At 35.9% G+C, this 23973-nt stretch overlaps 1 protein-coding gene and 2 pseudogenes across 4 annotated transcripts in view; 1 reads left to right on the top strand and 2 right to left on the bottom strand.

The window, feature by feature from the left end:
• MCF2 (MCF.2 cell line derived transforming sequence) overlaps window positions 1-23973 on the top strand; it is a 69521-nt gene that overhangs the window by 13725 nt on the left and 31823 nt on the right. Inside the window, exons 2-10 of one of the 2 annotated variants that reach the window (XM_081115042.1) lie at window positions 1586-1705; window positions 2591-2707; window positions 4366-4515; window positions 6595-6728; window positions 7041-7155; window positions 12568-12687; window positions 14327-14518; window positions 17313-17484; window positions 21643-21680. In XM_081115042.1, coding sequence (XP_080971168.1) covers window positions 1586-1705; window positions 2591-2707; window positions 4366-4515; window positions 6595-6728; window positions 7041-7155; window positions 12568-12687; window positions 14327-14518; window positions 17313-17484; window positions 21643-21680 — 1158 coding nt within the window. The remainder of the gene's footprint in view (window positions 1-1585; window positions 1706-2590; window positions 2708-4365; window positions 4516-6594; window positions 6729-7040; window positions 7156-12567; window positions 12688-14326; window positions 14519-17312; window positions 17485-21642; window positions 21681-23973) is intronic. The other variant, XM_081115043.1, reaches the window with a different exon arrangement.
• LOC308510994 (proteasome maturation protein-like) lies at window positions 8606-9058 on the bottom strand (annotated as a pseudogene). Its single transcript has one exon. The product of its transcript is annotated as a proteasome maturation protein-like (transcript).
• Window positions 10165-10560, bottom strand: LOC308536031 (histone H3.3C-like; annotated as a pseudogene). The gene has a single exon. The product of its transcript is annotated as a histone H3.3C-like (transcript).

Genomic DNA, 23973 nt, shown 5'->3' with positions numbered 1-23973 from the left:
GTCTCCCCTTGCTTTCAGAAGAAAACCCAAGGTATTTCCTGACCTGGCTCCTGCCCATCCTTTTAGCACGTCTCCCATTGCTACACCCAAGCATCATTTTCCTCTAGCTTTTCTGATTGGAACCTCTTGAATGAATGGGGTAGTATAGTGATTATAAGCACAAACTCAGGTGCAAATTAATTCTTCACCAGCTGGGTCAAGTTTTACTTAAACTTTCTGAACCTCATTTTTAAAAAAATACATTTTATTGATTTTTTACAGAGAGGAAGGGATAGGGATAGAGAGTTAGATACATCAATGAGAGAGAAACATTGATCAGCTGCCTCCTGCACACACCCTACTGGGGATGTGCCCGCAACCAAGGTACATGCCCTTGACCGGAATTGAACCTGGGACCCTTTAGTCCACATGCTGACGCTCTATCCACTGAGCCACACCGGTTAGGGCTGAACCTCATTTTCTTTATTTGTAAAAGAGGATAGCCTAACTACTTCAAATGCTTATTATAAAGAGGAACTATGATAATATTGGCAGAAATACTTGGCATAGAGTAAGCATTTGATATGTGGTGGCTTATTATTATCATTCTGTGCTAGTCCATCCCTCACTAATTTTGCATCGTTCCCTTCTTGTCTTTTGTGTGGTTTTGTTTTGCAATTATTTTTTTGACCACCCACTCTGTGTTAGTATTCTAGAAGCTGGGAAAACTTTGATGCACCAGAATGACATTCTGTTGTTCCCATTAATTCCTTCTTATGCTTAGAAACCTTTCTTGACATTACTAGGTGTGGGATGCTCTGTGGTACCACTTCCTGTTGTATATTATTCTAATTCTCTTGTTTCACTTATCAACTTATCATGCTATAGAGCTAATGGTTATTAATGGACTGCACTATTAGATTGTCATTTTCTTGCAAGAAGGGTGTGAATTGTATTTTATTAATTTGTGTACATAGAATACTAATAGTGCCTAATATTTATTCATTTAAATACACGGAGTTGGACACACGGAAGATAGTCAGTGAATGTTGCTTGAATGTAAATAAAAATTTGAGTTAATAATATACTTTTCTTCTATTGTTTACTACAAGTGTACAGTATTTTATCTCTCTTTGACTTTTACAGCTACCCTAGGAACCTGCCTCCTAACTCTGTCTTTACAGGAAATAAATGCAATTTGAGTACAAATAACTAACTTTAAAATGAAGCTTAAGAGTTTAATTCTTGGGTGGGGTGGGAACTGGGAGGAGGGGGAGTTATGGGGGGAAAAAAGAGGAACAAATGTAATAATCTGAACAATAAAGATTTAATTAAAAAAAAACAAAATCAAAAACAAAACAAACAAAAAAAAAGAGTTTAATTCTTTGTAACTTGGGACTTACTTTAGTGTGAGAAAATTTCATGCCTTGAACATTGCAAAGATCTGAACCTGATGACCTCATATTGGTTTTATTTTCATGTTTTTAGATTTTATCAACATCCATTTTTAAAGTTTGTCTTTTAGTGGCTTTTAAGTGATGTGTGCTCAGCTGAGTACATGTTTTGACAATTTTTTCTTTCTTTCCTGTGTTCTTTCTTTCTATAGGCTTCCTTCCCTGGGAACTTACACTTGGTATTGGTTCTACGTCCAACCAGTTTTCTTCAACGAACTTTTACAGACATTGGATTTCGATTTAGTCAGGAAGATTTCATGCTCAAACTACCGGTAAGAGTATGTTTTTAAAAATGTGTTGTTCCTTTTATTCTCATGAAGGTATTGTACCATGCTGTTGATGTTTTATATGTGCTCATGAATAATTTAAAAGAAATAGAATTTGTTTTCCAAAAATGTAAATTTAAAAAGCCTAAAAGTCATCTGCTTCTACTGTTAAAGGAATAGACTAATGAATTTTTAATAAGGAAATTCCTTTTTAAAAAGATATATGTCACATATGTTACATATACAGGGTGGGGAAAAATAGGCTTACAGTTATGAGTACAGAGTTTATTATTGTATTATTTATTAATTATTGTATTACTTTTCATACAAACAACAGTAAACCTACTTTTGCCCCACTCTGTATGTGTGCATATGTGCATAAAATCAAGACATTTCATTTTAGAAAATAATGAGTATGTGTTTTATGTTTTTGAACTTCCATCCTGAGCTAGTTCAGAATATTATGTATTTGTTTTTATAACACATATTTTTATATGTTTTTAGGGCTAGGAATAAGGTGCTCATAAATTTTGATACTTTTGCAAAAATTAGTCTTTCCTGATAAATTATTACTGACTACATAAAGTCCTTTTGCTTTGTGGTAGACATAATATTCTTTCAAAAAGTTGACCATTAGATCAAGGAGAATCAGGTGTTTGGGTTTTTATGGAAATTAATTTTGCTTTACAGATAAATGTTTTGTAAATGAAAACTGTTATTACCTGAAGAAGGTAGTGCTGCATACATATGTGGGGGTTATACAGGAGAGAATTTTTAGAACCATTTATAAAAGATAAATTTCTTCTAACTGAAGGCTAATTTCATTATACAGTTGAATGGAGGGATGCCACAAAAGGCAGTTAACAGTATCTTTCTTGCTTATTTATATAGGTTGTTATGCTGAGCTCAGTTAGTGATTTGCTGACATACATTGATGACAAGCAATTAACCCCTGAGTTAGGCGGCACCTTGCAGTACTGCCACAGTGAATGGATCATCTTCAGAAATGTATGTTTCTTTTGCCCTTACTGTAGAGCCTATAGTTCATGTGAGCTTTTAAATCTAGTGCTAGAGTTCTTTTCCTCTTTGGGAAAAACAGATTTCTGGGGGCTCCTATTTTTTAAAAAAACATATATAAGTCAATATCTTGATTTTCTTCTATAGGAAATACCTAGAAATGATGAAGAATCACTGAGGATGGCAGTTGAAGGAGAGGCCTAGGGAATAAGGAGATCTTCCTCTGTTCACCCCTTCTGTGGCCATTAGTAACTTGAAGAAACAAAGGGTTGAGATTCAAATCATAGCACTGATGATTTTTAGCTGTGTCGCCTTGCACAAGTTATATAACCTCTCTGAATCTCAGTTTTCCCAGTTGTAAAATGGGAATAATAATACTTTAACTTATAGGGATCTTGGGATGATCAAAATGTTTAGCATGGGGCCTGACATACGGTGAACCCTCAAAAAAAGAAAGGAGATCATGTCTTGGCCAGGTGGCCCAGTTGATTGGAGCATTGTCCTGTATACTGAAATGGTTCGGTTACCAGTCAGGGCACATGCCTAGGCTGTGGGTTTGATCCTCAGTCAGGGAGTGTACGAGAGGCAACCAATCCAATGTCTCTGTCTCTGCCTGTCTGTGTCTCTCTCTCCTGCTCCCTCCCTTCCTTCTTCTCTCTAAACATATCCTTGGGTGAGGACTAAAAACTACAAATCATATTGTTAATCTTACCATCCTAATGGTGCTCCTGAGGAAGTTATATTTGTAGCAAAGTCTCCTTCCGTTCTAGAAGTTTACAAATAGGCAAAGGCCTGGCACCTCACAGGGGTGAGTTTGTGGTCTAAGAATCTTTCCTCCAAATCCCAGAAACACAGGAACCTTCTGAAGGATGTAACTAAATGATGTTTAATTAAACTGGAGCTCTATTTTTCTCACGTTTATTCTTCATTCAATGGTCCTAGTCATTCATATGAAAGTATATTGTTAAAATTAGCAGTGCTAGCCTTTTACTGAAAAGTCTATAAATAAAAAAAGCAGATACCTTGAGCTGTGTGGTAAACAGGGGATTTATATGGTCTCTTTATGTTGTCCTTCTTTCTCTGAGTAATTGATTTGGAAACAAAATAAATAACAAAATCTTACTTGACATTTTAGGGCAATAGAACCTGAAATGAATTGCTATGAGTAGATGTTCCCTCATCACCTCATTCCATCACCTTGCTTGGAATGCTGATACTTGTTCATAAACTATAATAAATATCAAGTGACTTTGATATTCTCATCTATCTTCAGAAGTAAAGCTATTATAAAGTAATTTTACAATTACAGAGTTTACTAGAATAAGGAAAACACTATTTTTAAGGTCATAAACAAATTACTCAGTACATGACATCTTTAAGAAATAGTTTTCATTGGTGTCTAAGAAATAAGTACAGAAATTTAGATAAAAGGCATTGAAGAAGACTCTTCTCCTGACTATAGATTTTGGAGGCTTAGATGCAAAGTTAGTTGATTGTCAAGGGCAATGCCAACTTTCCTTAGCAGAGGAGAGTTTGTAGTTTATGCGTTTGCTCTCATACCTAAATAAAAGTAAATACAATTACTGATCCAGCTTTTGATATGCTGGCAGGGTTTCCATAGAATTAAAAGAATCACTGGTTCTTTGCAGGCTATAGAAAATTTTGCCCTCACTGTGAAAGATATGGCTCAAATGTTACAATCCTTTGGAACCGAGCTAGCTGAGACAGACCTACCAGAAGATATTCCTTCAATAGAAGGAATTCTTGCAATTCGTGCTGAAAAGTATCACCTGTTAAAGGTATGTCTGATAGAGGATATGAACAAATGTTTTCCATGGTCTTTTTCTAGAGAGGTATTCAATGTGTCCATTTCACACTGATTAGTGGGTAGGGAGACAAAAGATATATTTATATATTATAAAGCACACTAATATAAATAAGAATACAAGAGGAGAATGTCCTGGATATGTTGAATGTAAGTGTCCCTTTTGCAAATGATGTATTCTCTTGATAAGTTGTTAATTTGTAAATTGAGTAGTTTATAAATGCTCTGCATCATTTTTATTACTATATATTCTTTATCCTGTGAAAAGGCACTCTCGTTTGGAAAGTTAGAGTGAATATCAATAGGCACACACCTTGCCACAGGTAGGATGTAAAATGGAGAACCTGATGAGAAGTCAGGAGGTCTGGTTTCTAGTCTCAACTTTGCCATATATTAGCATTGGGACTAAGCCAAACATTGATAAATTAATTACAAGCTTTCTCTTCCATAGAGTACTAGTTCTTGATGTTTTCTACAAGAACTAAGAAATTGATTTAGCTCTCCTACCCAGTTGTTTGGAGTGTTGGGTTGTGAAGGTTTCTGAGTCACCAAATACTTTGAATTCACTTTTCCCAAAAAGTTTATGAATGATCTGAATAACCACTAAGCTTCCATGCAGACTCATGTTCTTCATATGATAATAGGCTAGCTGGGGTACTGACAGGTACAAGCTCGATATAGAGGTGACATTTTTAAAAAATATATATTTTATTGTTTTTTTTTACAGAGAGGAAGGGATAGAGAGTTAGAAACATTGATGAGAGAGAAACATTGATTCAGCTGCTTCCTGCACACTCCCTACTGGGGATGCACCTGCAACCAAGGTACATGCCCTCGACCAGAATCAAACCTGGGACCCTTCAGTCCGCAGGCCAACACTCTATCCACTGAGCCAAACTGGTCAGGGCTAGAGGTGACATTTTTAAATTAAGAAGAGGAGAGAAAGTGAAATTTTGAATCACAATCTAAAAGCAAAACTGTTCAAGGAAAGAATGCACTGTCTCTCAAATGCTGTGTGTTGGATAATTTGCTTACCCTTTCAAAGTTTCAGTTTTTTTCATATTTACAATGAGGTTGTTGATGATGATACATGCATACTTTGTAGAGCTGTTGTGAGAATGAAATGAAGTACATGATATATGTACTGCAGTGTTTGGCACATAGTTGGCAATAGCTCTTAATGTTTATGTTCTTATTAGAGGCCCAGTGCACAAAATTTAAGCAAGGGTAGGGTTCCTAGTGGCTGCCGGCTGCCTGCTGGGGCCTTCCTTCATTCCGCGCCATCCCTCATGGTCAGCACACATCATAGCGAGCGATCGAACTCCCAATCAATTGAATTCCCGAGGGGACACTTTGCATATTAGGCTTTTATATAGAGAGATTCATATTGATGGTGGTGTCATGAAACATGTTTACACAAAAATACATGTACACTCCATTTTTTGATCTCCTGAAGGAAGCCATTATTATTCTTACACGCCTGAAGAATCCACCGTCCAAAGTTAAAACCTTCTGAATAGAAGCATATGCTTCCTGATAGATTAATTAATCCAGATGTGGACATAATACTTAAGGCAGGCAATGATGGGCAACAAGTAAATTTTAGTAGGAAAGGCATTTACCTAACAATATCTGAATATATATTAAATATTGTTTGCAATTGTATGCTTTCTAGTGTGGTACACTTTATTATGCTATTATTGTTTTATTGAAGTACATTAAAATATTAGCAGAATAGAACAACTTAGAACTCTCTACCAGTAAAAGAAGGAGGCTACAAATGGTGCATCGGGTACTTCTGCCTGTAAAGATCTTATAGAAATAGTGATTGTAGCATCCATCTCAACAGGCAGAGGCTTCTTGGAGATTCTCACAGCTTTTGGATTCTGTGGTACTGAGGTATTCCTTGATGGTTTCAGTTATGAAAGCAAAGACCATTCTAAACTACTATATTTATTCTGCATGCTATCGATATATTCTTCCTTCTCTTCAGGTTATTCAGATTAGGTTACTGGCAGGTATTTGATACATCCCCTATTGTACCTTTGTACAGAATGATATTACAGCTGTAACCAAAGAAGGAAAAATTCTGCTAACAAATCTGGAAGTGCCTGACCCTGAAGAAGCTATCAGTTCAAGATTTGAACATCATGAGCAAATAAGTGGTGACTGGCAAACTGTGAATAAGTGAGTACTTTCTTTTGGGAATAGAGTCACTTATTTTATACTTTTGAAAGAGAATTATGCATTTTTGCTGCAATCTGTTAAGTGTTAAAGTATTCCTGGATCTCTGGAAATTTAAGAACTCATTCCTGAGTTGTCTCACAGAAGTTCATTTGCTTGCAGACTAGGTTCTGTGGACAGGGATGTTCGTTACTTGGACCAAGTGTTATAGGCTGTGACTTTGCCTATAATTCTTAATGTCCATACCCAGTTTATCTACCTACTTATAAAACAAGCCTTTGTTTTTAAGGAATTCTATGACTTTTCTTTGTTAAGATTGCTGACTCAAGTACATGATATGGAAATTGCTTTTGATGAATTTTGGGAAAAACACCAACTAAAAATGGAGCAGTATCTGCAACTATGGAAGTTTGAGCAGGATTTTCAAGAGGTCAGTTAAACATTTCTTTTTCAAAAAATTGATTTTAGAGAGAGGAGGGAGAAAGAGAGAGAGAGAGAGAAAGAGAAAGAGAGAGAGAGAGAGATTGATTGATTGACATGAGAGAGAGACATCGATCAATTTTCTCCTGCATGCACCCTGACTGGGGATTGAGCCCACAACCTGGGTTTGTGACCGGATCAGGAATTGAACTCTCGACTCTTTGATTCTCGGGATGACACTCCAATCAACTGAGCCACACTGGTTAGGGCTAAATATTTCTTTATACATTTATTTTCATTATTTCAGAGTTTTTTATTCCTTGATTATTAGAAATAGTCTCCAAGATGACCATTTAAACCCATGGAGAGATGGGGTGGGGGGAGGAGGCAACTGTGAGTGAACCTTGACCTTGAATGAAGAAAAAAACTACTAAATGCCAAGACTTATACTTCTGTGGCTCATTCATTTCCTTCAAAAGAGCACTTATGTGCTAACATATATGAGAAAGACTAAAGTTGTAGTCTACTCTGATGTTTGTTATTCAAATTTACTTTAAATATAAAATGCTTTCAGCTTATGGGGTAGCTTTCCTAGAAAATAATATCAATTTCTTTCTTGATTTTTCAAAATACTATATTCCTCTGCTGACTATGTTTTACATGATCTAACAAAACTTTTTTTTCTGATTCAGCAATTTATATTTATGAAAAGCCTGATGGATGAAATTAAATCATGTTTAGTTATACATTATCTAAAAAGGTTACAAGTATATTCTATTTGGATTCTTCTGGAAAATCCATCATATATAGTCAAGAGATACAGAATTAATTTCCTTTTTTTAAGTTGACATCTGCTGGTTGCTTTATTTAATTTTTTTTACAATAAAGGCAAGGCTAAAATAAAAAAACTCTGAACTATGCTTTTAACCCCAGTAGAATCAAAGAATAGCTATACTTCTAAAGTAGCTCCAATAAAGCAAATATTTTTCATGTAAGTACGAATATTACCTAAACAAGATAAAATATAAATATTTAATTTTGTACTTAAGTTGAAGGGTTACCACTGAAGTCAATTATAGATGTTTACTCTAAAAGAGGTTACTATGAAGACTGCAGACTCAAATACTGATAATGGTTATTCAAAATTCAATTAATGGATTACCTAGAAAATAGGTTGAATTGGAACCCATTGTGAGTTTTATAATATTCATTAGCAATAGGTTTTAAAGACATAAAAACCTATTGTTTCCATATAAATTAGGAGTTTAAAAATCATCTCTAGTGTTTTCAACTGTCACATGGCCATAAACCAAAGACCCAAATAATTAAAAATGATCAGATACTATTTAGGCAACGATTCTCATGTGCCAGTACTTTTAATGTTGTGTACATAAAATTATAGTAAAAAGATGACTGTAAACAAGATGTAGCTCCTCCATTTCCATGATCAGCACACTGCATTATAGTAAACTGAGTTTATATTCCACCAAGTGTGGTTTTCCCATTGCTTTATTTTGTGACGAGTCATTGAGAAGATCTTCAAATCCAATAGTTTCATCATTACCCCACAAAATATCAGTGAAAGGTATGAGTTTGAAAAAATGGAAGACACCAAACCTGTTGCACTGCATTGAATTCCATTTGCAATTTTAGTAGAGCAAACAGACCCTGGATGTTTCTGTGTGGAAAAATTAATTTTATATTTGTTGAGCTGGAAATTTTCTTCTGATAATTCAAGAGTATGACTGGGCAAAAGTTCATTTTTCAAACAAAAAATGTGTTTGAAGAAGATCATGTTTTTCAAAAGGCCCACTTATTGAAAATTCAATAACTGGAATATTGCCCTTTAGCTGAGATCCAAGTCCTCTGGTATTAATCTTCTCCTCAGTCTGTGAACAGCCTTTCAGCTCCATCACTGCCTTAGATTTAGTTGCTTCTTTTCTTTGCAATCATGTCCAAGCTCCTCACAGTCTCTTTCATATATGTTACCAGGGAATCCATGAAAACTCACTTCTTTTCTGTCTTCCATGTGGCCAGCTTTTTTTGTACCCATGAGTGGCTTACTTGCTTGGTATTTCATTTGTTCTAGCAGGATTAGGTCTTGGAGGGGCACTGCATTCTGGACACAGGGCACAGTTACTACCAGTCCTTTCCCTCCTATGATTCAAACAGATTTTGAAATGCCATGCTCTCCATGAAATTGTCCTGAAAGAATAGGTCAAATTGCTCTTGGTCCTTCTAGATATTTGTGTCTCTCTCTCCTCCCCAAATGAACACATGGAAAAGTAACACTTTCCCTGATCATACCTATTATACCTCTCTGTATATCTTAATTTGCATCCATATTAAATTTTTATACTGCAGTTATTATTCTGTTTCTTCTTGGATTATAATCTCACTGACATGATCTGTATTTCATAGTGACATCAGATAGACTCTATATTTAGGAAGTTAACTTAAAAACTTGTTTGGCAATTTCAAACTTTCATAACATTTTGAATATTGTCAAATGTGATGTTTTTGAATATACAGAATAGGAATATTATGTTGCATAATTATAGTACAGTTACCAAACTTAGTACATTCAACAATAATGTGATACTTTTGTATTATCTACTGTCAGTATTCCAATTTTGCCAACTGACTTGATACTATCATTTTTTTGCCATCAATAAGAAGTTTACTGTTTGTTTTAAATCCAAATCCTGACATTGCCCAAATTAACATGTTTATTTACATTTTTATAAAGTTAAACTGCTGAATGTTGTTTACTGAAACATTTTAACTTGCATCAATGCTTTATGTTCCCATATTTATATTAAAAAATTCTCACACAAATGAATATGGGAATACTGCTAATACCTGATTTTTGTCCCCTTTTTGCAAGCATATAGTTAGGTAACTTTTGACCCATGGAAAAAAAAATCTAATGTTCAGAACTACCAATAACAAGAAGAAGAGAATTTTTTTTAACAGAATGAAATGTTTCCATCTTAGTGGATTCTTAAGCACACTCTCCTCATATGTGGTGTGCTAGCTGGATGTCTTTTGGCATAATTATTACATGTTTGGCGTGGATAGCACACAGGTTGGTGTCTTCAAAAAGGCTAACTAGATAGGCCTCATTTGCCTCCTGCAAAGCACCAATAGGTGCATTCTGGAAGCGTAGATCTGTTTTGAAGTCCTGAGCAATTTTTCACACCAGATACTGGGAGGTGAATTTGTGAATCAGAAGTTCAGCAAACTTCTGCTAACATCTAATTTTAGGAAGTTCCATGGTACCAGGCCTGTAATGATGAGGTTTCTTCACCCCTTTGGTAGAAGGTGTATTCTTGAGAGTGACTTTGGTAGCTAGTGGCTTCCTCGGTGCTTTACCACCAGTCTATTTGCAGGCAGTTTGCTTTGTATGAGCCATTGTATAGAGAGACCCATTCTTCAGCTATCCTTTTTTTAAAAAAAATGATTTTTTTTTTGAGAGAGAGAGAGAGAGAGAGAGAGAGAGAGAGAGAGAGAGAGAGAGAGAGAAACATCAATGTGAGAGAGAAACATCAATTGATTGTCTCCCCTATACACTCTGACTGGAGATGGAAACCAAAACCTGGGTATGTGTCCTGATGAGGAATTGAACCCATGATCCTTCAGTGCATGGGATGATGCTCCAGCCAACCTTATTTTCCCATGTATAATACAGGGTCCAGTCTAGAGAGTCTTGTATGGCATTAAGTTGTCAAGTCTCCCTAGTTGCCTTTAATCTAGAACATTTCTATAGCCATATTTTGTCTTTTATGACATTAACATTTTTAATAATACTGTCCTTTTTATTTATTTTATTTTTAATTGAAATTATTGGGGTGACATTAGTTAATAAAATTATATAGATTTCAGAGGTACAATTCTATAATACATCATCTGTATATTGTATTGTGTGATTTCACTGACATGTGGAATATAATGAACAAAATAAGCTGATGAACAAAATAGAAACAGAGGCATGAATACATGGAACAGACTGATAGCTGTCAGAGGGGAGGGAGAGGGAGCTGGGTGAAAAAGATGAAGGGATTAAGTAAAAAAATAACTTATAGACAGACAAAAGTATAATACAGTCCTTTTAAAAATAAAATCTTCTTTTTGAATTTGTCTGACATTTTCTCGTGATTAGATTAATCTGTGTATGACTGCCTGGAATATCACATATGCAATGTGTCCTTCTGAAGGTATCACATCTGGAGGAAATTAAGTCCACCGATCCCTCATTGTTGATGTAGACTTTGATCACCCAGTCAGGGTGCTATTAAATTTCTCCACTGTATAGTTACTTTTTTCCACCTGTATCTAATAGGAAATGTGTGGGGAGAGAATTTAAGGCCATGTAAATATCTTTTAAAAATATATTATTGATTTCAGAGAGGAAGGGAGAGGGTACGAGAGATAGAAACTTCAATGATGGGAGAGAATCATTGATCGGCTGCCTTCTGCATGGCCCCTACTGGGGATCCAGCCCACAACCCATGTGCCCTCACCAGAATCGAACTGTGATCTTCTGGTTCATAAGCCGACGTTCAATCACTGAGCCACAGCGGCTGGGCCCATGCAAATATCTTGCTCCTCATCAAAAGATAACCATAGGTTTAATATCAATTGATCTTTCTTGATTTAAATAGTCTTTATTATAATAGTTGTGAAATACTGGGGATTTTTTCTCTAGTGTCTCCTCCACATTTACCAGTCCACATAGGCATGCTATTGTAAGCAAGGGTCTTCCCTTCTCCTTATCTATCTGTCTATCTATCTATCTATCTATCTATCTATCTATCTATCTATCTATCTATATTTTTGGGTCCATGGCTTCATAGATTTTTAATGGTTCATAATTTATTACTGCTCTTACTATTTTGGTGTTTCAAGCTAACTACCATGTCCTGGTGATATGTCCAAATATTATTTTATCACTTCTTTACTTTCTAGCATAAAGAGATGGTCCAAGCCTTGGAACCAGACATTTTCTAGAAGCTCTGGTTTCTTTCTCTGGGAAATGATGTTAAAGATCAACATCTGGATGCTAGGAGTCCTCATTGCTACTAAAGGGTCTTTGTTTCTAGAACTGTTCACCATAGAGCTAGGGAATATATATGTATAGGTACATATATTTATACATACTTCCATACATGTTCACATATACATGTTTTCATATGTACATAGTGATATTTTATAAATAATCAATACACACTGATATCTAGGAGGTTAAATTTTAGCAGATTATACTAATTACTGTGAATAAAATAACTGAAAATATTTTTCATATGTACAATTTTTCATATTGATGTTCTTATTTAATAGCATTTCCTATACAACTTGATTATTAAGGGAAATGCTTAATAATTTATTTGCTTGTAAGACTAATTTTTATTACTATTTTTAGCTTGTGCGTGAAGTTGAACTTCTATTAAATCAACAAGCAGAGTTGGCAGATGTCACAGGGAATATAGCTCATATAAAACAAAAAATAAAACATTTGGAAAACTTAGATGAAAATTCTCAGGTAAGATTGCATTTCAGATGTTCATTATATTTATGGAGTATAATAGTACATTTTGATGCTTTTCAGTGGTTGAAAGCCTTATTATGATTACTGGTAATCTCTCAGCAACAATCTATATAATTTTTTCAATAATATTGGTCTGTTTTCCATTCTGTTCAATGTGGGCCTGAAGTGACACTGCATATATCATGTAGGAAGCTTCTGAGATAATGGTGTGAAATATTTTAGGCCTGCCAGTGGGAACAAGATCATAAGTCATTTTGAAGAAGCTAGAAAAATGTCTATCAAGAATCCTATTTGGGTACTTGGAAATAAGGGAAACATACAAGAACATAATTCCATAAATATCCATCATTTGTTATATCTATTTGAACCAGAATACATTCATATAGATAGATCTACTTAATCTGACTAGCTGTGTGACCTTACGTAAATTGATTACATTTTCTAGGCCTCGATGTCCTAGTTTATAAATTGGTGATGAAAGGACCTACTTTGCAGAGTAGATTGTAAGGATTCATTTAGGTGTTGTAGATAAAACAGCACAGTACCTGAGATACATGACTCAAAAGAGCTAACTGCCAGTCTTAAAGCTTGGACTCATGGCTTTACTAGTTAACAAACTCTAGCTTTGCTCCCCTGTTTTGTATGAGAGGGCAAGGCCATGGTTTTTAAGGTGGGTTTTCAGCAAACAAATAGATTTATGGGTGAACCACCAGCACCAAGAAACAAAAATTGAGAGGTAGCAGTTGTGGTGACCAGTTCTGGAATTCTGCTTGTAGATCTTTGTGATTGTGGGGCAATTTACAGACCCCTATGGTAGAGTAGAAAAAGAAGGCAAACTGGGTTGGAAACTAGGGGGCTTTGGTTTTATTGTTTGTTTTTGTTTTTTAATAATTTTCAGTTGTAATTATGATGAAAGACATAACAAAATTTAATATTTTAACCATTTTAAGTGTACAGTTAAGTAGTGTTTAATGTATTCACATTGTTGTGCAACAGATCTCTAGACCTTTCTCATCTTGCAACACTGGAATTCTGTTCCATTAAACTGCTCCCTATTTTGACCCTGGTTTGCCCACTATCTGGATAGGCTAGTCACTTCTTCATATGGGGCTTCAGGTTTCTTTATTTTACGTCGACAAACATTTCCTGAGCTCCTATTATGTTTCAGTCACTATGGTGGGGGCGAGTCAGCAGTTGATGTGGAGGCAAAGCCTTTAAGATCCCTTTTGACATGCAAACCCTGTGATAGGTTCACTTCAGATCTGTAAAGGTGTCAGGTGGATTTCCAAGGCTGACATGTGTGAAACCAATTAGCTTTCTTTGGCTGGTGTGTACTTCATTTGATATATGGGGTTCTGTTCTAAATCTGTACAATCCACAAGAAGCAAATCTCATTCCTATTCTGGGAGACTGGATAGTTTTCTTTTTATATTACCAGAAATGTGTGAGTTTCTGATATCAACTGCTATAGCTAATTACTGTAACAGCTTTTTTTGCAGCCTGTAAAAGTATGATATCAAATCATATTTTTGGCAAAATATCTCCTTGCTCAATCAATCTGCTTCTTAATTATTCCCCCCTCTCTTTGAACAGAGATCATGCAGTTATTATTTTACTTCTTTCTTAAAATCAGGATTTGTTAGCAAAGGTCCAGTTTGTGATTTTACATGGACACAGACTTACATCAAATCACCATTATGCACTTGATTTGATCTGCCAGAGGTGCACCGAGCTACATTATCTTTCTGATATTTTGGTTAATGAGACAAAACACAAACGGATACAACTCAGCTGGACCTTCGAAATGCATAAACGTCTACAGCAGGTAGTGTCATGTGGCATGGTGCATTTCTTAAAAGGAAGATAAATATTTTTCCTGGGTCCTTCTCAGAGGTTATATGGTCAAGGTCTGGTATAGCTTTGGAATTTGCAAGAGGTCTGAGTTTGACTATGCTTATTTAATCCATATTAACTCTGCAGAATTCATAGCAGGTTAGTATTATAAGAATTTCAGCCTCTGTTCTAAATACTGAGATTGTGGTTGTGATGGCTTCTTTCTATTTTGGGTACATCTCTGAAGCCTCTACTCTAGTGATAGTTTGCAGACAGAACACTTTACAAAACCTTGGGGCGCATTTTGATAAAACCTGAAACTCTTCCCACATTTCATAGTTATAGCAGTAAAAAATTAAAGTGACTGGAAAATATTCTGCCATTGCTTGAAGGTTCTGACCCCATTCATGGGTAAGCAGTGAAGATAAGATCTGTTCCTGGCAGTGGAATGAAAAATAGGGCTATCATTTACAGGCATCATATCTGAGCATGAACATTTTAATCTGCACATCTTCTATGGCAAGGAAACTTTTATCCTTGTCCTGAGCAATCATTATGCTTTCATATTATACATTATATTTTGCTAGGAGTTTCATATTTCAGTTATTGATTTTGGGAAAATAGCATGCAGCTCAAATATTAGTATTGATAGAATGGTCAGGCTTCTGCTGCAGAATGATTTCCTTGTTATGAAATGAGTGCAGTGCTTCCCAGGTTTGGGTGTGCATCAGAAATACCTGTGGAGCTCTGTAAACATATAAATACCTGGCTTATGGCCCTGAGCTACTGAATCAGAGTTTCTGGAGACCCAACCTAGATATCTTATTTTTAATAGCTCTGAAAGTAACCCTGATTGACAGAAGCTGGGACTGATAAACTGATAAACACTGTTTTAAGGGACAAACATATATGTTTTCATTTACTCATAGTTATGGTGTGTGTGTGTGTGTGTGTGTGTGTGTGTGTGTGTGTGTGTGTGTGTAGTGTGCTCACCAGGCTCTTCAATGCTGTGGTGAAGGAGAATGTCTTCTAGCTAATCAGGAAATAGATAAGTTTCAGTCTAAAGAAAATGCTCAGAAAGCCCTCCAAGATATCGAACATTTTCTTGAAATGGCTCTGCCCTTTATAAACTTTGCTACTAAAACCCTACAGTATGAATTTGATGTACTTTTATCCCCTGAACTCAAAATAAGAGGCTTCTTTTTAAGTAAACACGTTTTTAAAAACTATAATTACCGTAGGTTTAGTATTGTAAGAGTTTTATTACTTCACTGCTAACTTATATCAAATTGCAATTACACAGTGCTCTTAAAAATTAGAGGTGATATCAGTGTCACTGTTAAGCTTCAAAAAATCCAAAGGATTGCCGGAACCGGTTTGGATCAGTGGATAGAGCGTCGGCTTGCGGACTGAAAGGTCCCAGGTTCGATTCCGGTCAAGGGCATGTACCTGGGTTGCGGGCACATCCCCAGTAGGAGATGTGCAGGAGGCAGCTGATCGATGCTTCTCTCTCATCGATGTTTCTAACTCTCTATCTCTCTCCCTTCCTCTCTGTAAAAAATCAATAAAATATATTAAAAAAAATCCAAAGGTTTATTCTTGCTATTTAATTAAGAGTAATTTCCTTTATGAGCTCTGACTCCATTATTTTTAAACTTTTTTCACATACTAGGAGCTCTCACATACATTTTCTTGTGCATCCTTGGAGAAAGACCAAAGCTATATTGGCAAATATTGGGCCAATGTCAAGATCACCCTACCCCAAACATCTTTTCTTTGTGCTGCAGTAACCAACAACAGATGCTGTGTGGATACAGATATCGCTTCTACTCAGTTTGAGAAGGAAGGTTTTTTTTTTATATTTTATTGATTTTTTACAGAGAGGAAGGGAGAGAGACAGAGAGTTGGAAACATCGATGAGAGAGAAACATCGATCAGCTGCCTCCAGCACATCACCCACTGGGGATGTGCCCGCAACCCAGGTACATGCCCTTGACCGGAATCGAACCTGGGACCCTTCAGTCCGCAGGCCGACGCTCTATCCACTGAGCCAAACCGGTTTTGACGAGAAGGAAGGTTTAAAGAAAGGATCTGGGTCTTCTTGATGGGGGTGGGGAGCAAGCAGAAGTTGCTGTTGATGGGGTGGAGAGCTTTAGGTTTGTTCAGTACCACCCCATTGGAGATGTAATGAAGCACTGTTTTCACATTGTAGATAAGTTTATTTGTGATACTATTTGCTGCTAAAATGTCTAATTGATGCAAAGATTGGAACAGTATTTAAATCTGTGTTTAGCAGCAGATCTTAGGGAATGCCCCAGAAAAACAGAACCATGGCTGTGGCAATAACCGAGTCATTCTCTGGATGCCACCAAGCTTGGCTGTGTCAAATTGTCTATGAAGGCCAGAAGTAGATATTCTTTATAATGGCTCTGAGGAGCCTTTTACAACATGGAGAACTAAAAGAAACAAACTACTGTGACAATGCTTAACTTGGTGGCTTTCTGATGCTAAATATGCCTTCTTTTCCAGGCAGTATCCCTTCTTGTTTATGAAGGGTAAATCACTTTATGTGGTGACCTATTTCATGACTGCTTGATGAATTTTTCTTTTATTTGTTTTGGTTATGTGGAGATAATACATTAATCTCCATTACTTTTCTAAATTCCTTCTAGTTATATTTTGAACTCTACATTAATATTTGGACTGTTTGAGTCTGAGAAATCTGATAGTATTTGTAATCATCCCATTTCATAAAATATTTCATAAAATTTTTATACAACCTGTAGATTCAAATTCAGACTGTACAACTCAAGCTTGAAAGCATTCGAACTGTATTTGAGAACCAACAAGCTGGTTTCAAGAACCTGAAATATGAGCATGTGAGGCCAATCCAGTTTGAGGTACCTGCTTCCAACAAAGCGATCATACCTAAAGCACCCTTTTTTTCACCTAAACCTGGTAAAGAATCTTACATTCCCTCTTTTATTTTTTATGTTACTGCTCTTATTTACTTTGTTACTCCTACAGGATGTTACATATCTGTACTAAATAGTCCAGACTTGCAATGAGTGTGAACATTTATACCAGCATCAAATTCACCCTTTTCTTCAGCAGGTGGAAGAAGGAAGGCATATGATACTGGTACACACATGTGCCTGCACATACTCACGCATATGCACGATATACCTCAATAAACTATAACTTGGTTCTTATAAGCTTCTAGTAAGTAAATGGCTTGGATAATAGAATGGTTTGTCTGTTGTACATAAATGCAAGTAAATAGAACAATTTTGCCTGTCACAGAGTCCATTTTCTGGTTTTAATCTTTGTTGACCTATTTCAGTCATGTAATATCCATTTCTCTTTCTACATTCTGTGGGATAAAATAATTATCCTCACTATGTTGTTGAGCTACTCTGGAAATAAGATGACTGTATTGCTCCAAGGTTTCCCTTGAGCAGCTTCTGAGGCCTCTTGAAGGGGGAGAGTGATTTGGCTTTGGGGCCTTAAGTAAGTTGAATGGGTAAATGTAGGACTAAATTCAGTCTCTCCTATCTAAGAGAATCAGAGACTTTATTAATGTATGGGAACTATTTTGAAATTCATAGAAAGCTTGAGCGAGGCATAATGAGTTTAAAAATCCAGCCCAGCCCCAGCATGGATCATATTTAAAAGTGATGAGGAAAGCAGGTAACTAGGCTAAGATGATCAAAGTTATATAATTAATAATTATTAAACATAAAAATATACTCACAAATAAAACTGACCAATCCCATAAATAAGTAATGTTGATTATGATAATATGGGAAAAAGTAAAAAAAAAAAAATAAGGGGCTAAAAACCAATAACCGAGAATGAAAATAGAACAGGTTGATATTCCTAAGATCTCAGATTCCTGCATTCATTTACAGTCTGTGTGACCTTGAACAGTTCCCTTAACCTTTTAACCTCAGTTTCCTTGCCTGTAAAATAGGAACATTGACACCTATTGACTTCAAAGGGTTCTTGTGAAAAAAATTGTAGAACATAAGAAGTATACAATAAACAAGACTATCCGACTAAGGCTTCTTTCTTTACAGTCTTCTAAAAGTTCAGCTCCTTGAAAGGGGTTCCAGAAGTGGCACACTTTGGGTTGAGAAATAGGATTCTGAAGAGACTATCCAAATCCCACTCACTGCCTTAATCACTAAAGTGCATATTGCTTTGTGTTGTTTCATTAATTTCTGATATTATTAGTTAATGGTGTTACACTTTCTTTCTGCAGTGGGAGTTGGATACTTTCTTTCAAGCATGTAAAATTTTTTTGAAAGGTACCCATCTTTATTACTTTTCACTAGTACATTTTCTGAGTTTGTGTATGTGAAAAATCACTTTGGCATTTCAAACGATCAGCATTCATTTTTGCATTCTGCCTACAATTAACTTTCTCTCTTTTTCATGATAACTGTCCATTATTCTCTCACTATTACACTTAGTCTTGGAAAATGACTATATAAAAAGTAGATTATGCACTTTCATCAAATGACCACTCATAAGAGGAAAACAGTTTCACTATTAAAATAAATCAAGCTGTTTTTCATTTTATAGACTCTTGTGTCATCCACAATAAAATTATTTGTTGGGAGTAGCTTGAATTTGCTGCAATTTAAGACTGCCTAGTGCATTTATGAGGAAGAAGGCAGCTTCATGACATGGTTAGATTAATGATTTTATTAATCATAAATCATGGTTTATAAATTAAATCAAAGCATTACTTATGCTACAAACATCATTCATTTTACCCTATTGCTCTGTGAGTAATGGGGATTATAACAATCAGTTCCAAATAATTCTTCAAGACTTTTAATTGCTAAGCCAGATATATAAGTTTGGGTCAAATCAAAGCATAAGTGCTAATTTTTCATAAAATAAGCTAAGCTGTTTTTTTTTGTTCTTTGTTTTATTTTTATTAATTTGTATCAAATAGAATCCTGTACCTAGCACAGTTGCCTCCTGGGACCTAGCAGGATGTAATAAATATTTGTTGAATTAACATTTAATACAGAGGGAAGTTATGGAAGAACATTGTCTGTGAGGGGTAAAATGTGGTTTGAGTTCCTAAATCTGTAACTCTAGTCTAGTCAAACCTGCATTTACAATTTGCCTTCTAGAATTTCCTATAGACAACTCAGACTCAGCGTACCCCAAACTGATTGCTTCTCTTTTGCAAACTTGCTCTTCCTATTTTCCTCATCTCTGTGAATAGCACCATGATTCCTGGACCCTTGGCTTCCCCTTCTCACTCATGCCCCACCTCTCATCGGTAAAAAAAAAAACACCTCACTTATTTCCATTCCCATTGCTATCACTCACTGCCACTTCCCTAATCCAAGTTAATATCATCTATTACTTTGACAACTATAGGAGTCTCCCTGTCTCCCCATTTTCCCTTCTTAAATTCCCTTAGTTATCTTGCCTTTGGACTTCACATATACTGTTTTCTCTCAGGAACAGTGTTCCCTTCCCTCTCTTGTTTCCCTTCTCTAGCTCCTATTCCTCTATCAATTTTCCTATTGTAGGCCACCTCCTTTAGGTAATATTTTCCTTCCTGCCTCTCCTCCCCTTTTGCCAGTTCAGTTGGATAGTCAAGCTATGTGATAACAAGTCCCTGTTCATTTCGTCTCACCTTTAGTGTTATCTCCTGTTTTGTGTTTCTCTTGATAGAATGTAAGCTCTATAAGGGAAGGGTTTGTGTGCAATTTATGTTTGTATCCCTAGCACCAAATTCGGAGCTTAGCATATAGTATAGGCACTCAATAAGTTTTATACATATTTACATTGTTAAAAGAATGAATTCATCTACATTGCTTTTCAGAAAAAAAATGCATTTCTTTTGTAAATACTCCTTTTTCATCTCTTCATGTATTTGTTAAGAATTAATTAGTACAGCTAGTTAGTGAACATCCTTAATTTACCTTTGTAAATAAGTTCAGATCTCTATGTCAAGTGTCTTTAAAGTGATGGACATCAGTATTTATTGAGAAATTGATTTTATATAATAATTGCCAGTAAGTCTAATTTATATTTATATATATGTGATTATATAAACCTAAAAACATATAATGCATTTTTAAGTAAATGAAAGTATAAAATTTAGAGAACATAACAGCATAATAGCCTTTCCCTGAGTGTGCCTTGCAATGGCTCCTGCTGAGGAGGAAAAGACATAAAGTATGTTCCTTCCATGGAGAAGAGAGACCTACAAAGCCTGTGTGGGTGGCAGCCTTTTCAGCAGCCCTGAGAATTAGGAGCTTAAATGACCTAGTCTTTGAGTGGACCAGGCACTGGGCTTTGTCAGAACATCTGGACTCCTTGCATAACAATATAGGGGCTCACCCTTTTTAAACAGAAGAGAATGATTAAGCAGAAAGAAAAAGAAAGATTAAACAGGAAGAACAGAAAGATTAAAGTTTGGAATTTTGATGAAGTTGTTTTTTGGTTTGTTTCGTTTTAGCACCTTAACATGCTTCAGATATGTTGTTTTATATAGTGGTTAGAAACAGATTCTGATAGTAGACAATTTAGATTTGAATACCACCTCTGCTTTTGCACAAGATAGTAACCTTACTTATGTATCTTTAAAATGGGGATAGAAGTAGTACTTATCTCTTGAGGTGATTTGAGGTTTGAAAAAGAAAATGCCTGTGTAGGGTTTACAAGAATGTGGGCATATTGTAAGTGCCAAATAAATGCTGTAATTATTACTTAAGTTTAGATTTTTCTCAAAACTTTTTGACCCAGTTAATCAGTGAGGTACAATCTAATTAAATGCTTATGTGTCAAGATGAACACCACATCTACAAATAATTTATGTGTACTATCACGCAGCTTCATGCTTGCTTGGCAATCAAGTGAATGTTTCATGAAGGAGAAAATGGGTTGATACATGGCAAAAGTATACTCAATAAGAAGTTGAGATCATATAGCTAAATTTAAACATTCAAGTGTTTTGTATAGTGTGATTTTAAAAATACTGATATGAACACATTGTAATATTACTATCTTTCTGTTTAATAAATATGCATGTAAGTGTTGATTTTCACTCTGGTCTGAAATATTTTCACATTTCTCTCCCAGGGAAGAAGACTTGGAAACAAAATCAGAGCAACTTAAAAGTAAATATCATTAATTAATTCAAAGCTGGCTTTATTACTGTAGTTCCAGAATAGGTATAGGGTCTTAAAGCCATATTTTTAATCACTCAACCGTTGTGTTTTTGAAAGCCTATTTAATCTAAAAGGAAAAGCTGATGCTGCATTGTGTCTAATTGCAGTCCTGGCATATTCCCAGATGAATGAGTAGTTTCTCAAATCTTGGGTCAAATTCAAAATAATTTCTGTAGAATATCTCATGTATGTTCCAGCATCTCGTTCCCCGTACCCCATTTCAATAATCATTAAATAAGTGATGTACATTTTTATAAAAGGGGATTTCTTTCATAAGTAATTCCAGTCCTGCAAGTAAGAAGCATGGGTAAAGGACAGGTTCTAATGGACCATACTTTGGGCTGAAAAAGACATCTATTCATTTCTTGACAAATACATGATTCCTTCTCAGTTATCCATGATATTCTGGTATCTTCAGAGAGTAGCCTGATCATAATTGCAATGCCCTACATTTTCTTTGTGTGTTCTTGATGGTAAATAAAGACAAGAATATATTGCCAACGGGCTGTTTGTCATAGTGATACAGGTTATAGAGCCAGACTGCCTGGCTTTTAATCCCAGTTGCATCACTTGGCTGTATAACCTTGGGTAAGTTCTCGGAAATCAGTTTCCTTATCTGTAAAATGGGGATAACAATAGGATACCCTCATTATGGAGTTAGTATAAAAATAAAATACTCTAATATTTGTGAAATACTTTGAAAAATATGTGGTGTATGGTAGTGTTCTAAGGCTTTTATACAATTATTAACAGGCTGGTGAATAACCTACATACCATGCCTGGTTATCATGTTATATAGCCACAACTTCTGGCCCAAGAAGGAAACAGGATGAATGCCAAATTTCATTGTCCTACATGTCTTTCGGTTCTAGTTTTAACTCATAACTACCTTAGCATTCCCCTGTGTGTATTTATTCAGTTGCAGGGGAAAATAGGAGGCTGTGTGGCTCTGTACATTTTCTCGGTGAGATTTGTAGCTGGTGAACTAGTTTGCAAAATGCACACATTCTTCCACTTCAAGTCAATTTGCACAATCTTTATGTATTTAAAAGTAGATATTTATGTTTCAGAACTTTAAAAACTTGTATTTCAGAAATTCTTTAAAAGTAAATAATGCATACTTATCTGATAAGTGGAGTGTGCAGTATTTTCAGTCCTAATTATAGCATTAAAATGATAACAGTTGGTACATTGAGCAGACATAAATCAAAGCGCGCTCTTAAAGAGGGAGCATGATAATAGGGACAGGCCACGGGCTTGACTCGGTTTCATAGTACTTACAAGGTATGAACCTTGGCCCTGTTGCTAAACGTCTCTGAGCCTCAGTTTTCCCATGTGTAAAATGGGGCTAAGTATGCCATAGCATGCTAAATTGCTGTGAGGATTTGATGTAGTGATGTGTGTTTCGGACCTAGGACTGTGCCTGCACAACCAGGATCCCTGGAACATACTTCAGATGCTTCTGAAGAGCAAACATTTATAGTTAATAAATGTTTGTTCCTTTCCACCTGCATTTTTAATAAGTAGGTCATATTCTGTGGAAATACATTTTAGCTGATAGATCTCATACTTGATTTGGGGTTCCAGTTGTTACATTACTTGGAGGTTAGGGTTTTTGCTCATCTCAGCTGTTCAATACAACCAGGATCCCTGGAATATACTTCGGATGCTTCTGAAGAGCGAAATGCTAATTTTGTGATAAATCTCATGCAGTTGATTCAGTAAGGTAGTCCAAGTCCCATAGAGTCTGCAAATAAGTTAGCAGTTTAGGATCAGGGAGATCACTTATAGCAACAACTGACATGTGGCAGAGAGCAGAGACAGATGAACAGGCAACAGTCATTTCAAGAAACAATAGACATTTCTGCACATTTTACTAGCCCTGGAGTATATCATTAGATTTTATCATATCATTTATGTTCATGATTGATGCCACTGAGTGAACAGGAAAAGGATCAACAATGTTCTGTATCCTGGGTTAAAGAATTCAAGGATTCATGTAATATTTCCTAGAAAGGTTTCCATAAAAAAGTCATTAAGGTTGAGCCCTGGCTGGTGTGACTCAGTTGGTGGGGCGCCCTCCCTTGCACCAAGGGTTGCCAGCTCAATTCCCAGTGAGGGCATGTGCCTGGTTTTGTACTCCCACTAGGGGGCATGCAGGAGGAAGTGGATCTCTCTCTCTCTCTCTCTCTCTCTCTCTCTCTCTCTCTCTCTCTCTCCCTCCCTTCCTTCCTTCCTCCCT

This window comes from Myotis nattereri (genome assembly GCF_964212035.1).
Source record: "Myotis nattereri genome assembly, chromosome: X".
Classification (NCBI taxonomy): domain Eukaryota; kingdom Metazoa; phylum Chordata; class Mammalia; order Chiroptera; family Vespertilionidae; genus Myotis; species Myotis nattereri.
This window is presented reverse-complemented; position numbering and strand designations above follow the sequence as displayed.